This window comes from Bombus affinis, chromosome 17, assembly GCF_024516045.1.
Source record: "Bombus affinis isolate iyBomAffi1 chromosome 17, iyBomAffi1.2, whole genome shotgun sequence".
Lineage (NCBI taxonomy): Eukaryota > Metazoa > Arthropoda > Insecta > Hymenoptera > Apidae > Bombus > Bombus affinis.
Window position 1 is genome coordinate 2,430,426 of NC_066360.1, and position 17,236 is coordinate 2,447,661.

Sequence of the window (17,236 nt, forward strand, 5' to 3'; positions counted from 1 at the left end):
TTCTAATTAAACGAGAAATTAGCCAAACCGGTCGAGTAACTACCTCCGTGACGTTTAAATAAAGTAATTATATATTTTCGTATATACAAATAACAAGAAATGTCGTCAGAAATAGGCTAAAACATGAATTGCATACGTAGTAACAACAATATTATCAAAAATATAATTATGAACGGATCGGTAGTAGCATAAAATAGATGTCACTGTATTTCCCTTTATTTACCATCGACGAATTGCAAAAGCACAACTTCGTATGTTATGATTGCTCCGGCCACCTGTATACCGATATATTTTCTATTAATAAATTATACCATAGACTTTGGAGATTATATTTGGATGTACGTAGAGACGCTGATTTACCGCAAGCATAAAATTTCTCGTGATGGAAAAGAAACGTAATCCGGTTAACGCTACCTCGTCCGTCGCCAGTTGATACTGCAATCTCTGCGCCTTTGAACAGATAATGTACATTTTTAATTCATTGCGAGTAACGTAAATTTTCAGAATAAAAGAGAAACAGGTACGAAAGAACTTTCCAAGGAATTAAGTATGCTCCTAGAAGAGGTAATTACCTCGATGCCATAACTGGATGTGGAACAATTGTACAGATAAGGTAAGGCCTCTTTACTTTGATCGTGTATTCTGGCAGTAAGTAAGGTGACAGCACAGGTGCGAATAATTAGGAAGCCGAAAGAGCCGAAGAAGTAAACTGCGCTCAATGGGCTGCTCTTTTCTGCTATGCTTTTAACAAAAATAGAATAATAACGTTAATCAACAAGTTCGTGATCGAGACCGTTACGCGATCAACTCTTCGTTCCTGTGCTTTTCATTAAGCTATATACGAGAAAAGAGGCTGTGTAATTAATCGCACAGTAAATTTGTTTAAATTTGAAAACATATCGATGGCCATGGAAAATTATTATCGTAGACTTTGTGCGTGTCTCTTTGGAAGAAGAAACGATCGTTTGGAAGGCACACAGACTGTGGCAGGGTACATAATTACGAGTAAAATAACGATATTACTTTAATCGTAATAAATGCACGTTATGTAATTCGAAAGCATCTGTAAAAATATGACATAATTAGTTTTGACATAAGTTACATCGAGTGCTTGGACTTAAAGTCGTTTTAACGGGAAGACTGCATCATTGCTCAGCTCTACGTTTACGCATCTATGGTAAAACCGATAAATAATTGGAGATTGCCACGAGAAACTGAGAAACGCTGTGCTCCGAAAGGCAAAAATTATGAACATTTCTTACTTTGCCAACCGAGCCGACGTATCATCGATCTCACTTTGCTCGTGCTCGTCGTGTTTATTTTACCGATCTGGCAATCAGCTAAACTGGCGGATTACCGCCAATAAAGACTTGCAACTTCGTTAATATTTTACAAAGCCGAGCACTTCGATGTCAATGGAACATGACTGTACGTACTGCCAATTACGACCGTCTCGTCTAAACGAACACGTATCGGCCTACTCTTTTATCAACGCGCGTTACCTTTATTTCTCCGTAATACGAAATGCCTCGCCCAATTGGGGCGAGCCGTAACTCCAAAGCGGCCGAGTCCTGGAAAACCGATGTCATTAGGCGAAATGAAAATGCTTTTCGAATAATTATGCAAATCCATCATATCCGAGATACGATAGGTAGGGCATTCGTAAAGGCGGGGCACTGGAATAATTACGTTTGAAAAATTTGCAAGGTTAATTCCATTTTTGCAATTACTATAGTGTCCGGGCTGGGAAATTTTGAGAAAGCAATATTCGTCCTCCTGGTGGAATCCGCAGGTATCGAACGAGATTGAAATTGTTTATTTAGATCGATAATTTACGTGGAGCACAGGTTTCTCGGTTGTAATTTCCCTTTGGAAAAAGCGTGGAAAAGAGCGTGGCACGTTCGTGCCTTGTGTGTCGAGTATACGTACGATAGTCCGTTTAATAGCTGAAGACAGATGAAGTAGAGATTGTTTGCGAAGGATAAAAGGATTATGGGAGAGATGTGCTCATCCACCTTCTTAACAACGCAACTCAGGATCGCATAGTGTTCGCGAAGTTCGCGCCAGTAGAATATCGGCCGATATTTTGTCACAGTCACTGCCAATTTTTTGTTCAGAGATTTATACCTTTCAGCCAAAGCAGTAGCGACCTAAACAGAGGATCAATCTTATTGAAACGTCGTATAACACGTTGCTGGTTCGGCTTTGTCGTATAATAGTAAAGCAGTTTGAACCTTCGTGCGAATTATCTTGACAAAATTACGAATTAATTATTAGGGAAAATTGGAGTCGTAGGCAAGTTAACTTTTTCGTAATGTAACAGTTATCGTTCGTTAATTGTTAATATTTAAACGCAACTTTATTTTCCATACACTTCAAATTTGGCGAGAATCTTCGGCAGAGTGCCAAGAGCGAAAGGAAAGCCTGGAAAATCAAAACTCGAACTTCGGTATGATATATTATCTATTTCGGTTCACGCCATAGCCACGTTCAACCGATAAAAATGCAGCGTGGTGTTTTTCTTTCAGCCAATAAGACGCTTCTCTTCTCAAAAAGATCTTGCCCGAGCAAGCACAGCTCGTACAATTTCAAGTATTTTGGCTTGAAAAAAATATATTCTACGCTCCGAGTAACGGTAACCGCGTATGCGAAGAATCGGTACAAATCAGTCTTCCGATCGCCTTAAAGAAAATCCCAAAGAAGGTCCGAAACAACGACAGTCTGCTAAAAATGACGAGGATACCGTCTTCGATGGAGAAGGGCCAGAGAGAAGAATCGACAAAGATCGAGACCGGACGAACCACAAATACGCGAACTAAAAGCATAACTAAAAGTTATCCGTACGAAAAGAAACCACTTTTACTTACCAGCATGATAAACAGATCGGTGAAGTTCCAGGTGAACGTGGCCAGTTTGCTAACGACGAAGATGTACAATCCGAAGGCAAAGTTGTAATTCACTGGAAACGAACGTGACGCTGATTAAACGATGTCATTGTCTTTGTAACGTTTGACGTTTGGTTTTCCCGTTTAAAGCGGTAGAATCTCACATGTATCGAAGATGAAGGAATGCGAGCGCAAAGTATAGGTCTCCAGGAAGCTGCGAAACGTGGAATTCGACGCGTTCCAGTCGTAGCCATCCACGTTGTTGAACATGCTTAGGATGTGCTCGATCAGAGCCAACATCAGTATCACCGAACTTAGGAAGAAAAATTTCCATCGCAGCCGCGTCGGTTCTATGCAATTGCTGTAAATTGTAAAAAGATAAATAGGCGGAAGCTGTGAAAGAATAATGACAGCAAGTTTGCTCGCGTCTGAAAGAGACGAGTTTGACGATTCGTCGAGTAACTCGAACGTGTTCGAACTTTACGTTGCCGAGAACGAGACCTTGGACAGGGAAATTCTATTCCACATTCGCCACTTATTTCCCTACCGATTATTGGTCTCGTTCGTATCAGCTCGAATCTTTCCGAGTCGCTATGTTGCGTTACGCGAGAAACCTAAATGGCTCTGGTAAAGCTGCACAGCGAGTCAGTGGCTTTTCCAACGATTTTCTTGATCCAGTGCGAGTTTAAGCTCAGTATCGATCGACAATTAGAGAAAGAACGTCCAACAACAAATTGTAAAATACACGGAAGAATATTGTATCGTGAAAAAGGCTTGCATTGGATTATCAGTGAATCTATTGGCATCTCATTTACGGTAGGACAAACCAATTGTAATTTGCCAGTGCAGTGGCGATTAACAGGTATCGAAGCTCGCGTGCACGGCAGATAAGCAACAAACAAGGCGATTAGCAAACTCGCGAATCGTGCCAAGCTGTGAACCTGGCAGGAGTGTCGAGATATCGACCTGTCTATGCATCGTTCCATGGCCCTCCATTCCGACTGAAGAGGTACCCAGCGCGACGACAGCCAGAAAAATAAGATGCTGCCCAGCAGACTGTTCCCGTAGAACACCGCGCCAACCGTTGCCGAAGCTATGCCACCTGCAACGCGATACAACATCGTCGGTTTATCTCGCCTCGAATATCGAATAACGATCCTTAAAGCCAGCTAAAAGCCTCAACAACTAACGATCCTTGAAGCCAGCTACACGAGATCGGGCCGAGTATCTGCCCCGTTTGCCACGGTACGTGAAAGCTTCGCGGGATAAAGTTAAGCTGCTTCAAGGGGCACGTTAAAAAGTCGATGGAAACGATGTGTTCTCGGGCTCGTTCTTGCTTTTTAGAGATTTCTGAGCGGTAGATATCTTTTTGAACGGTACTGGAACGAGTATGCTAAACGGTATACTCCAGTTACGATCCAACGGGCTTGGATCAGACGCTACTGGACCGACGCAAGCTCGGCTTCAAGAAATAAATCATATAACTATTGGAAAATAGGAAACGCTTGGAAAGTTGCACGCAATAATCTTGCAAATTATTCTTCAAAAAATTGTTCGACTAATAAATAAAAGACAGAAATGTAACGGAGTAATAAACGGTGCTTACCACGTGTCTGGATCGTATTAGCGTTAAGAGTTTTCACCATGTGAAGCACCGATACGATCGTCATAAAGAATATCGTCGAGGTTATGAAACCTGAATAAAAAGTGACGAAGGAAAATGTCTTGAACTGGAGTTTCGAGGGTGACACGGACCGGACTCCAGCCACTGGAAATAAACCAAAGACTCGGGCTATGCTTAAAACAGGCCCGATCGCGCAATGAAAGCTCTCTATCGCCTGTAAGAGAATAAACTTATAGATAATATTTCGTCTGTGTTTCACGTTCGCACGAATGAGTATCTCTTACGATGGAACATCCTCAACCCGGAAACTCAGAAAATTATGAAACTTTGCAGATACGTAGAGCATACGTAGGTAGGCACGCAATTCTTTTCGCTGTTCGAATTCTAACTGTAAACTGTAAAACTGCAAGCTGTAAAATTCGGTTATTTTGCGATTCTGTGTTACAAGCTGTAAGAGATAAAAAATAAGCTCTCGGGCAAAAGTTACTTCTTTTAATTAGGCTTGTCATCTGGTGAAAGATTCGCCAATTGTCTATACAGGGTGAACCTAAAAACAACGAAGAAAAGTTGATATATAAACGTGCTCTATTTATCTCTTTTCGAGCGAGAAAATGAATTTTACACGAAACTGTTCGCTTCTTCCTAACGTTTCTTATAATTTTCGTTTCATAATTCTCGTTATTTTGAGCATATTCTCTTTCGAGATTAATACGTAGTAGTCTCACGTTGAAGTCTGCCGAATAGTTTCGTCCATCTCGAGGTCTTCCAACGGATACGCTGTTTTCCTGGTTCGTGCTTAATTCACCGACGTTGTTGTCGTTCCTGCGATACGTAAAAGAGGACCAAACCCTCAAGCTGGAAGCTTTGCTTCTCACGGGTACATCGCACAACGTACCTTTCGATTTTAACATCACGCATTGATCCTCCTGCATGTTTTTACGTCTCACTATTACATCGTGTAATAGTGATCCTGTCGAAGTAATAGCGCAGTTATTAGACGATGATGCAGCGATAATAGTAGCAATGTATTGTAGTGGCAATGTAATTTAAACAACTAATCGATGTGATCATATTTTATGTTTCCTCCTGTATTTTAAATAAAGATAAGCGGAAGTTCCGTCATTTTATGCGTCAAGCTTCTACGATTGCTGTTTCGATGGATTAGCTCGTATCAAAGACAACATTTATCGACTCCGGTCATTTTCCGAGCTGACGAAACACGTAACACCCTAATATATTCAATTTCCAATTTTTTTAAACAAAGTATCGATCGTATTACACGATAGTTGTCCCGTTATCTTTAATCGTATCGATTGTGAACGAAGTTGAATGGAAATGAGATATCCAATGAAACTGTGCATGGGCCACGGTACCTACCACGTGTCTAAGATCGCTTTTGGAGAGAAACATTCTCAAATTATGGTTTGTTAAACAACGTAGCTCGACCATGCGAAGATGATGCCTGGTTTAAATAAAGAAAAGCAAATAACGCGTGGAATTCTTAAAAATATCAATATTAACCGCTGCTGTTACTAGATTCAAATCATTTTGATACGTCGTCTGGACAGCAATCAGCGATATTCTCTTATCAATCTTGACAATAAGAAAAACGGTGAAATATAGCACTAGTCGTTTAACGAGAGCCACTCTTGACGAAGCTTTGATAAATGTTGCTTTTGTAGAAGCAGTTCATTTTGATTCAACAATAGGTAAATCAAGACACGAATAGATCGTTTTCGATGCTATCGATACGCCAGCATATTGCAAGCCTTGCTTCTAATTACTGGACACCGTGTATATTTCTCTCTAAAAAGTTGAAAAATTTGACAAGGCTCGCTTCTCATAGTTATTATCAAATAATAATTAATGTATTCCTATTTGCTGCTTTATTACCTCAATTTCATACAGATAAGACAGAATTCTATCGAATATGTTTAACGTATTTCAAATTTATGTACATCGGTGAAAATGTTAGATAATATGGATGATAAAGAGGCGGTTTATCTGATAAGTCTGGTCTTGTTTTTTGGTCTTCTCTGTCTGGTTAATTTCTTAGAAATGGAATTAGAATTCTATTAAAAACATTTAACATTTAATTCAAAATTATATAGAGCAATGGAAATGTTAGAGAATGATGGAAGGTAAAGGAGAAATTTATGTAATATGTCTGGTCTTGTTTTTTGGTCTTCTCTGTCTGGTTAGTTTCTTAGAAATGGAATTAGAATTCTATTAAGAACATTTAACATTTAATTCAAAATTATATAGAGCAATGGAAATGTTGGAGAATGATGGAAGGTAAAGGAGAAATTTATGTAATATTTCTGGTCTTGTTTCGAAAAATGCAAACTTCCTGCACGTCTTGACAAACACGAATTGACTCTTATCGTAGAGCTTGTCCAATGTTCTGGTCGACAAAATTGCACGACGTTTGTTAAAAGGTTCGTGCATTTGATTTCGTCTGCATATTTAAATTTAGACTTATATTCTATCGATTTCTCTCCAACTGGACTATCAGTGTACTCGCTGTTCAAGTATTTTAACACACATGGTCGATTGCTTGTACCTTTAAATATTTATTATTTACAGACATTAAATTTAAATAGACGTACACGTAAAACAGCATATATAGAACCATACTAATTTCGCGAATTTTTCATTGTACAAAATGAAACGAACAAGACGAATTATTACAAATTATTTATTCATACATCATCGTTCGTTTGCTGGCGAGATCCAAATGAGAAGTGAAATTTCATTCGCGGACAAGACATCAAGATGTTTCCCCCTCAAAGATAAATTAAAACGCGTCTTTCAGAAAGAAACGATAGTAAATAATATTTTATAGTCTACACCTTTGATATCAGATGTGATCGATCTATACGTGGTAGTATTAATCGTGCTAATATTTCACGCTTTATCAGTGCTCCGAAAGAACATTTCGCCGTTTCAGAAACACGAGCTAACGTCTTGTATTTCCAATCCACGTCGAGCCCTGCGGTTAACGTTAACGAGACACGCGACAAATTTCGATAGATCGTAGGAGAAAGTGGCATCGTTCGTAGAACTCGTTGTAGTTCGATTAATTGCCAAGCATCGTAGACATTCTGTGCGATGACGCACGCCCCGGGACAACCGATCCCAATGATGCATTATATTCCAGGGAAAAAGGCGACCCATGTTTATCTAGGATGCGGAACAACGTGTTGACACTGTAAAGTCTTGTTAATTTGCGGCTTTTCTATTCTGATGTGTTTCCTTCTTTTCCCTCAAAGAAGACTATTATAGAAGATAATTGGGTTACGAGACGGAAACGTTTTGTTGAAAATTGAAAGAATTTCTAGACATTTCGGTTACCTGTTTCTTAACGACAAAGTGAAGAATTATTTAACACGTTTTCTCTTTTGTCGAAGAATAAACGATGAATTATTTAATACCTTCCCCCTTTCTTTAGTTTTATCATTTAATTTTTATGGGAAGATAAAACTGCCCCGGCTGACCGACTCCTCCTTTCGTTCGTGTAAGGAGGTTTGCTCGCGTGCAGGGATATTCTGGCCGATATTTAATTATCGGTAATTAAAAAACGAAGCAGAAAACAATTTTTTCGTTCTTAATTTTCGTCTTATTTCGGCTTCAAGGATCATTCGTTAAATTTCCTGCATGTATCTGTGTGAAAAGTTTGACTTTGTTGTTTGCTTTGAATTTTTCCCTGCAAGCCTGGATTAGTTGAATATTTGAAAAACATTAGATAACACGGAACAAGCAGCTAACTGGAACATTCGTAATATTTATTTGTACACTTTGGTCGAATTTACCGAGATTGTCGTTCATCTTTGAATAAAACCATCAAACGTGTACTATTAAATTAATTGTATAATTTTCATCGGAATTTAGAAAATCTAACTATTGCCACACACGGTCTTCTAGGTTATTGTACTAACTTTCCCCTACGTGTTATACCGAGAAATGCCACGAAACTAACACAAATATGTTATGTAAATATAGCGATACGATAAGGAACGTACCCTTGTTAATATAATACACCGTACAGATAGATAACTGATATTTATTATTACATCGGTATAATCTAGGTTTATGAATTACTGCTTCGTTTATCAAATAAGTTCAATAGCACGCCGATATTAGACTTACATTGATAAAGATACAGATAAAAATAGACACCTAGAAATACGTGCCACACGGTGTCTCAAGGACATGTACCATTCAATAACTCGAATCTCTTCGTTATTTTTAGAAATACAAAGAAACGTTTCTTTACAAAATTGTTATGCAACCAGGGGTAAAAAGAAATCGATGAAATGATACAGCATGTATTGTGATACGTGGGACCGCTTCAAGGGGGGAAGAAAAATTTGTACGAAAATGTGATCTGTCTGATTTTATCTTTAAATTACAGCCACTTTCGTGTTTCAATAATCCGCGACTGTTTAGAAGCTGGTCGAAATGGCTACCCCCTATCTAAAATCATAGTTTACGTCTCCGAATACCATAGTCTTCTTCTCTACGACTTGTAAGAGGTAAATTGCCGCCCATGTGTCGATCAGATTGACGATCACAGTGCGCCCCGCTGCTTAGGCTGACCTCCTTTCGTTCGTGTAAGGAGGTTTGCTCGCGTACAGGGGTACTTTGGCCGATTTTTAACATCTCGGATCATTTGATTTTCCTCTTCCTATTTCTACCTTGTTATATATGTGTACACACAATTTTTGTCGACACGGAAAAAAATACAGAGGAGTTGATAAGAGGCGTAGGTAGCACATCTCCGGACGCTTGGCGTTTTAAATTTAGCATTCTCTTTTTACACGCTTAATATCAACACATCTTTCTAATAAACATTTCACCGAGTTACATCTTTGGGGAATATCAAAAGATATTGCGAGCCAGGAAAAGCCAACAACATCACATGATATAAGACAAAGAGACATTGTGTACTTATACACGTGCATTATACTTATTGTAAGGCTCCTTGTTTTACTCCTTTATTTATGGCCGAGTAACCTCGCGATGGAGGTCATTGAAATCGTCTAGATTATCCACTTTGATGTATAATAAAAAAAAGTATGGCACACTATTGGAAGTAATAGAAACGCCTTTGATTACCTTCGAATTTTGATAGAAAAGTATCGCGAATTAATTAGCCAAAAATAATTTACAAATTATTTCACTTTTAGTAACTTATACCAGTTGGTAAATAATTTTATAATTTTGTACAAAATAAAGATTAAGTGAAAATGATTGTTCTTAAATTCCGATAAATATTCAATGCTTGCTTTTCATAACTTTTATGCAAAATTTACCAAAGTACACATAAATTCGCGAAGCTATTATTCTCACACAAGAAAATCTTCAGCACAATCTAACTGCACAAAAATCTGATATCGTGTCTTACAAAGTTTCATACAAGTTAAATTATTTATTTTTTCAACAAATCATTCCATGGTATTCGTAACTACGTTAATTTCCAAATACTCGACGAAATAGTTCGATCGATTGCTAATAAACTGCAAGAAAATCGCAAATTCGTTAAAATTAAACGCGCTTCCCTCAAGCGTGTGATCTCATTCTTCTTTCTTTTCTTTCCTGTTTTTACGATCCAAGTCGAGTCAATGAAATTACGAGAAATTGGAAAAAACACGTTCACGGTAAAAAGAATCTGCATATCATTAAACAAAAGTAACTCGCTCTATAATTTTGCAACGCCAAGTATGTTTCTTAATTTGTAAATTCGGTAATTTTCACTTCAGATATTTGACGCGTGTACGATATTATTAGAAATAGTGTAAAATGCATATCATTTTACATCCACATGATAGAAGAACGTCTGAATAATTTAACAGTCTCAATCACTAATCCAAGTCCAGTTTTAAAGAAATTTACATAATCGAAATACTTACTAAATCAGCCATCTATGTAATTCTAATATGCTCGACGTCCTGCGTTATGGAAAATGAAGAAAGCGAATGCAACAGGTCGACTTTTAACAAGAACAAAAGAGTATCCTACTGCACGAGTATACCACTGTGTTACTACCTCGTAAAAAATTCCTTGATTCAGGAGAAGTGAACTAGAGACTCGGACCTGCGCCATGCATGCCTGATCAGATAAACGCTTATACTACTAGTTTTTCGCGCGCTTACTTGGCATAAATCAACTATATGGCAGAATATAGACATATTCGCTAATTGTATTTGTAGAACTCTCACTATATACCAGTTATTATTTCGACGTTATCATAAAAGTGTTAAGCTTGCATTTATTTATGGAGTCACACGGTTATAAAAGAAAGAAAAATTTTAGTTAACTGATGCTTTATGCTGTTACAAGCGTTCTATTTTACTGTATATATAAATTTAATCTAATAAGATTAAAAGACCTTTTTACTGGAACTTTCATAAACGAGAGTAAATGAATAAAAAATAATAAATGTAATTTCGAATGCAACCACATTATTCGCGAGTTTATTTCATTAAGAAATATCTTTTGCAGCAAATAAGTAAATCAACATTGCCTTATAGCCTTTAATCACTTGCAATCTTCGTTTTAATCAATTTACGTAATTGTTTGATCACTGTTTATGTTTTTGACCAGATGCTAAATTTTGAGAAGCTCGAAAAGATTAAAATATTTGTAACACTATGACAAATTATCATTTCTTGAAACATAGTATGGGTAAATAAAAATCACAACATACGCTAATCCCAAAGTATTTTACTAGGCTAACGTCTTCTTTATAACATGGAATGTTTTTAGAAACATATCTCTTAACAATAAGTCTGAGACTGTGTTTTTAGTATTAGCTCCTTATAGAAAAGAAATTCTTACTTTATTAGAAATTCCAATTTTTAACAAGATAGCAACAAAACATAATTGATAATAGTAGATAATAAATATAATAAAATAAGAAAACATTCTTATACTTTTTTACAAGCTGATACATTAATTATGTTGTATTTATTTCACATTTTTTCAACAAAAAAACTGAAACACCATTGTACATATAATCTCTACCAAATTGCACGTTGTACACCAGATAACTTGTTATAATCAGCCAAATGCCTGAACATAATTCTTGATAATCTCCACCTGAGCACAACACCATGTCCACGAGAAGTTAGTACACACCGTGGTGTTAATTGTCTTAAAGCTGTCTGACGTGGAATTATCTTATCAAATTGTTGATTAACCTCTTCCTGAAATAGCAAAGTAGATTTAATAAACAAAAGGCAATAGCTGTAGTCGTCTAATCCTTTCAACGTAACAAATTTCTTCATATGCTTATATCACACTTTGAGGTTATATAAAGTATATATGACGTACACGAATTTCCAATGGCAAAATATTATTTCTTTTCATAGCCAGAAGTCGCAGTCGTTCTTCCGCATATTTTTCTGCCATTTTTCTTCGTTTAATATCACGTTTCATCCACCGACCAACATATTTGTTACGTATTTGCTGGAACTAAACAAAGAATATACTAAAAATAAAATCTGTTGGAAACAACATAGTTTACTAAAATATATTACATCAGAAAGTAAATATTATATATGAAAAAATTTGAAAACTTATTTCTACTTACCTCACATGTTGCAAATTTTGTGCTATTTAAAAGAAAATTCGAACATATCAATAAACCATTCCTTACAGCAGCCATGTTTGCCTAGTTCGTATTCTCGCTCGTATTCTCTATGCATGCTGCACACTGCTACCATCTTCGCTTAACAGAAGATATATGTCTGGTCTTTGTTGCATAGCATCGCCCTCTTTATCCAACTTGTTCTCTATATCGATCGATATTTGTTTAAAAAACGCCAGAGGAAAATTGTTTCGGTCGCTAAATATCGCTTCGAACCAGATTCTGCAAAAATGCACTTTGCAACTAATTTCGTGAAAATAAATTACTAAGTCACATCGAAGTACATATTTTGCAACAGAAGTCAACTTCAATCGATCTTACGATCTATTAATAAATAAGAATTAAGCATTTGTACTATTGAAATTGTTTTCAAAGAATGCTTGATCGATATAATTCTTATATGCATGTGATATTTTATAACTAATATTGTCGAAAGACATTAAAATATTTCCATAATACAAGGGTAATGGTGTATTGAAATACTATATGTGAAATAGTTTCCGTATCTCCTTTATTTTTATTATTATTATTTATAGGTATGTACACAAAACCGTTGTTAAACCAATTTCAATCAGAAAATCATGGCTAAAAGTGCTGCATCATTGTAGAGCAATCATATTTCCGCACATACTTCTTTTTAATATAGAGGACGTGTAAAAAGATAAGGTAAATCTTTGTAAAGACATATATCATAGAAAAGTGTTTTGTGTATATATATTTTCGTAGTTCAATTCCTTACCTAGTCAGGCAACTGGTAAGTAATAGAAAAACAGATTTCATTACCCAGCCAAATTCGTAATAAAATTATCATTTTCCTTTCAGTCACTGTTTGATTATTTTGTATCGATGCACCGCAAGACTCGGTTAAAGTTTTAAAAATTTTCAACTTTCTTCAATGGAATTTTACAAAGCAATTCGAAAAAAAAATCGTAATCGTAAAACTAACTAGTAATTTCAATACAAATTTGATTGGAGAATGTGACCTATCTGCTATCACTTTCCAGTTACTTGACTAGGTAATAAGTAACTTTTTATAGTTTACTTTCTTTTCTCATGGAACTCACAGGCGAGAAAAATATCTGTTTGTAAACCATTGTTGGCTTACCTTTCCTACGGAATTCTTTGCGATGAGAAAAGTGACGAAGTAACCATTTTGATAAATGGAATATACGAATATCAAAAAAATGTGGCGAATATGCAATTACATGCACAAAAAATGCTAGTCGTCGCGATTCTTTATCGATTCTATTATCTCTAATTATCGGTCGCGATTTCGTAGAAAATATTGCAGTCTCCAATGGCAACAATATAACGACGCTGTTCTCATGCGAGGAACGTGAAGAAAGGAAGTAAACTATATCAGCTACTATACGCCGAAGCCCATCTGGCGATACACATGTACGGAAACTAGTTATTTCTTTTTCTGGGCCTTCTCGGCAGCCTTGGTGACCTTGCCAGTAGCGTCTTTGAAAGTGACAGCTTTGATAACACCGACGGCTACCGTTTGACGCATGTCACGAACAGCAAAACGCCCCAGAGGCGGGAATTCTTGGAAAGCCTCAACACACATAGGCTTGCTTGGTACAAGCATAACAATGGCAGCATCTCCAGACTTGATAGCTTTAGGATTTTCTTCGGTGGTCTTTCCGTTACGACGGTCACACTTTTCTTTGATATCAGCGAATTTACACGCAATATGTGCAGTGTGACAATCCAACACTGGTGTGTATCCATTGCTGATTTGACCAGGGTGGTTCAACACAATAACCTAAAACACATATAGAACAATTGTTTTAGAATTAAGATGTAAGTAGGTATAAAATAGGTCAATAGATGTAAGTATTCATATAAAATGTATTTAACAAATTGCACTCAGTCGCCTTCGACCGTCAATAAGCCTTAAAGACTTTCCGGTGGAAACCGCGAATGAAGTTAATAAGTTCTCATCTTCGTGCAAATTAATTGATAATAATTTACTCAAGTTTGTTTCTAGTTTTTAACATATTATTAAATATATACCTGAGCAGTAAAATCAGCAGCTCCTTTAGGTGGATTGTTCTTCGAGTCACCAGCAACATAGCCACGACGCAATTCCTTGACGGACACGTTCTTCACGTTAAAACCGACATTATCACCAGGAACAGCCTCTTGCAAAGCTTCGTGATGCATTTCAACGGACTTAACTTCAGTGGTCAGACCAGCAGGTGCGAATGTGACAACCATACCTGGTTTCAACACACCAGTTTCAACGCGACCAACTGGCACTGTTCCGATACCACCAATTTTGTATACATCCTACAATCATATTTAATAATATTACCATATGCCTTTCAAAACAGGAATAATTTTTGAAAAATTAGATTTAGTCAGACATCTCCAACCGTCATCAAATTGGAAAATTCTCCGGTGGAAACCGCGAATGAGCAAATAATGTTATCATCATGTAAAACAAATAAAAAGAATCAGCTATGAAATTCGATTGGGAACTTGCCTGAAGGGGAAGACGAAGAGCCTTGTCTGTAGGCCTAGTAGGTGGAAGAATAGCATCAAGAGCTTCAATGAGGCATTTTCCTTCAACTTTGCCTTCCTTGCGTTCGACAGTCCATCCCTTGAACCAAGGCATTTTTCCAGAAACCTCCAACATATTATCTCCATGCCAACCAGAAATTGGCACAAATGCTACCGCAACAGGATTGTATCCAATCTTCTTAATGTAAGATGATACTTCTTTCTTAATTTCCTCAAATCGAGTTTCAGAGTATGGTGGCTCAGTGGAGTCCATCTTATTAACACCAACAATGAGTTGTTTCACACCAAGAGTAAAAGCAAGCAGGGCATGCTCACGGGTTTGTCCATTCTTTGAAATACCAGCTTCAAATTCACCAGTACCAGCAGCAACGATCAATACAGCACAGTCAGCTTGAGATGTACCGGTAATCATGTTCTTGATGAAATCTCTATGTCCAGGAGCATCAATAATAGTAACATAGTACTTTGAAGTTTCGAATTTCCACAGAGCAATATCAATAGTGATACCACGTTCACGTTCAGCTTTCAGTTTATCCAATACCCAGGCATACTTGAAGGAACCTTTGCCCATCTAAAATTTTACAATGCTTTACATTTAAAAAATGTAACAAGTAACCAGCTGTTTTGTTTAGAAAGCAATATCTAATTATCACTGTACTAAGGAAACAGATTACCAGTGACAAAGCTTTGCTAAATTTTTAGAAGTAATTGTGACTAATATAATCTTTGTTTCCTTCTAAATATCACTAAATGCAATAATTACTTACTTCCTGGGCTTCCTTCTCGAATTTTTCAATGGTACGTTTGTCGATACCACCGCATTTGTAGATCAAATGACCAGTGGTGGTTGACTTTCCAGAGTCGACATGTCCAATGACAACAATGTTAATGTGAATTTTCTCTTTACCCATTATGGAGTTTCCGTAGAATTTTACTGGTTAACTCTGAAATAAAATAACATATCAGAAAATCATTAAAACAATTAAATATCAAAATTTTATTGTTTGTAAACGAAAAAGCATCCTACAAATAGCGAACAAATTTCAAATTTATTTTACGATTAAGAATTTTCGAATATTGTTCAAAATTTCGTTTAAAAATATTAATTTTTGTTAACAATATACAGTTTAGCGACTTTTGTTTTTTTTTTATCGAGAAAGCAGCAGGTGTCCGTATTAACGTCCACGTGGCGGTATCTGAATATTCGAGAACGGAACTGGCAGCCATTTTGTACGTGATGAGAAGAGCTGCAACGTTGCCAGAATTGCTTGACGCTTGGCGTTGCACAATGCTACGTTACTTATTACTTTCAATAATTCCCAATGAGAACAGCTGTACTATGTTATATATATATTTAAACTTTACCAATTACTTGAAAATTTCCGTTAAAAGTAATATATATTTTAATTACACGTGAACAACTGCTTTACGGTATCAATAAGGTAACTTCTAAAACATTTAATCGTATCGAAAACAATATTAATATTAATTAATTATATACAAAAGGTTAGAAATATTTACAATTTGGAAAATTATGTATAAAAAAACGCGCTGCAAAATTCTATATATTATGCAATTACTTTACGATAAATTGATACAGATATACCGTTCAATTACCAAGTTTCGCACAATATAATTTCCACTTATTATCACTTTGACACAGCTATGAACTTTATAACAGTAAAGAAAATTGACTGATTTAACGATCCACCACACTGGAAATCAGCAAGCAAGCTCCATTGTTGGCGAAGAGTCGTCCCACAATGTCGTCATTGCACACGATTTCCAGTATACGCATCACGTATCTGGATACCGTACTTAGAAAAATGTTGAAGCCACAATTACAGCTCCTTTTCGATCATATATGTAAAATTGACTTTCGTTGGTGTTTTTAGAAATTCCCGAACTAGAAAAGATTTTACATCACGAACGGAATTCCAGCAATGCTCGAACTCGTGACCGTAACTCCAGTTCTGACAAGCGACCGCCATACTGCATCCGGTTATTTGAGTTTTTCTAATTTTTTAATTTAAAAATCACATTCAATTAGTTATTCGTTTATTCGCGTGAATTGTTTCGTACGATCAAACAATCAATTGCGAAATTCGATGCATTTTCCTCGAAAGATATGACGAACGATTTCAACGAAAATCAGCATGTGGTCCGTATTTGAACAGCCGGCGAATATAACGATCAACCACGCGCCCATTTTTTAATATTGTAATTCACCGAGAAAAATGACATTTTAGAAAAACTGTTATCACAACACATTTCGACCGTATTTCGTGCGTCGTTTTATTCCGTACCTGACGTCCGATGCTACCTTTCCGGTAAGAAAATCGACGGATTATGTTCTTGTGCGTAAACCTCGTACAACCTCTCACCTCCAGATGCTACGACAGAAAGAGATCGTCCAAGTGAAGTGACATGCGCATACGGCTTTCCTACCATAGCCTCGAAGCCAGCGCCCTCACCATATTGATCATTTGTAAAACGATATACCGTTATTTTCCATATTATTTATCCTTTTTGTAGTACAGCTAGTAA

General features: G+C 36.7%; 3 protein-coding genes across 5 annotated transcripts; all 3 read right to left on the reverse strand.

Moving 5' to 3' along the window:
* Positions 1-69: 69 nt before the first annotated feature.
* Positions 70-10,608, reverse strand: LOC126926240 (gustatory receptor 5a for trehalose-like). Of its 2 annotated transcripts, none has more exons than XM_050742503.1 (10): positions 10,422-10,608; positions 5,235-5,479; positions 4,492-4,723; positions 3,852-3,987; positions 3,050-3,246; positions 2,868-2,959; positions 1,930-2,150; positions 573-741; positions 361-450; positions 70-275 (listed from the first exon to the last, which is right to left on the reverse strand). In XM_050742503.1, the coding sequence occupies exons 2-10, from the start codon at positions 5,439-5,441 to the stop codon at positions 216-218; spliced, it is 1,404 nt and encodes a 467-aa protein (XP_050598460.1). In that variant the 5' UTR covers positions 5,442-5,479; positions 10,422-10,608; the 3' UTR covers positions 70-215. The 2 variants fall into 2 exon arrangements, with proteins under 2 accessions (XP_050598460.1, XP_050598459.1); XM_050742502.1 differs by having other exon boundaries at positions 2,868-2,977.
* Positions 10,609-11,215: 607 nt separating this feature from the next.
* On the reverse strand, positions 11,216-12,261 carry LOC126926245 (28S ribosomal protein S14, mitochondrial). The gene is made up of 3 exons (XM_050742515.1): positions 12,104-12,261; positions 11,845-11,985; positions 11,216-11,717 (listed from the first exon to the last, which is right to left on the reverse strand). The coding sequence occupies exons 1-3, from the start codon at positions 12,176-12,178 to the stop codon at positions 11,532-11,534; spliced, it is 402 nt and encodes a 133-aa protein (XP_050598472.1). The 5' UTR covers positions 12,179-12,261; the 3' UTR covers positions 11,216-11,531.
* Positions 12,262-12,654: 393 nt separating this feature from the next.
* On the reverse strand, positions 12,655-17,153 carry LOC126926241 (elongation factor 1-alpha). Of its 2 annotated transcripts, none has more exons than XM_050742504.1 (5): positions 16,996-17,153; positions 15,457-15,633; positions 14,652-15,260; positions 14,180-14,455; positions 12,655-13,928 (listed from the first exon to the last, which is right to left on the reverse strand). In XM_050742504.1, the coding sequence occupies exons 2-5, from the start codon at positions 15,598-15,600 to the stop codon at positions 13,572-13,574; spliced, it is 1,386 nt and encodes a 461-aa protein (XP_050598461.1). In that variant the 5' UTR covers positions 15,601-15,633; positions 16,996-17,153; the 3' UTR covers positions 12,655-13,571. The 2 variants fall into 2 exon arrangements, with proteins under 2 accessions (XP_050598461.1, XP_050598462.1); XM_050742505.1 differs by lacking the exon at positions 16,996-17,153 and adding an exon at positions 16,307-16,465.
* Between the last annotated feature and the right edge of the window lie 83 nt (positions 17,154-17,236).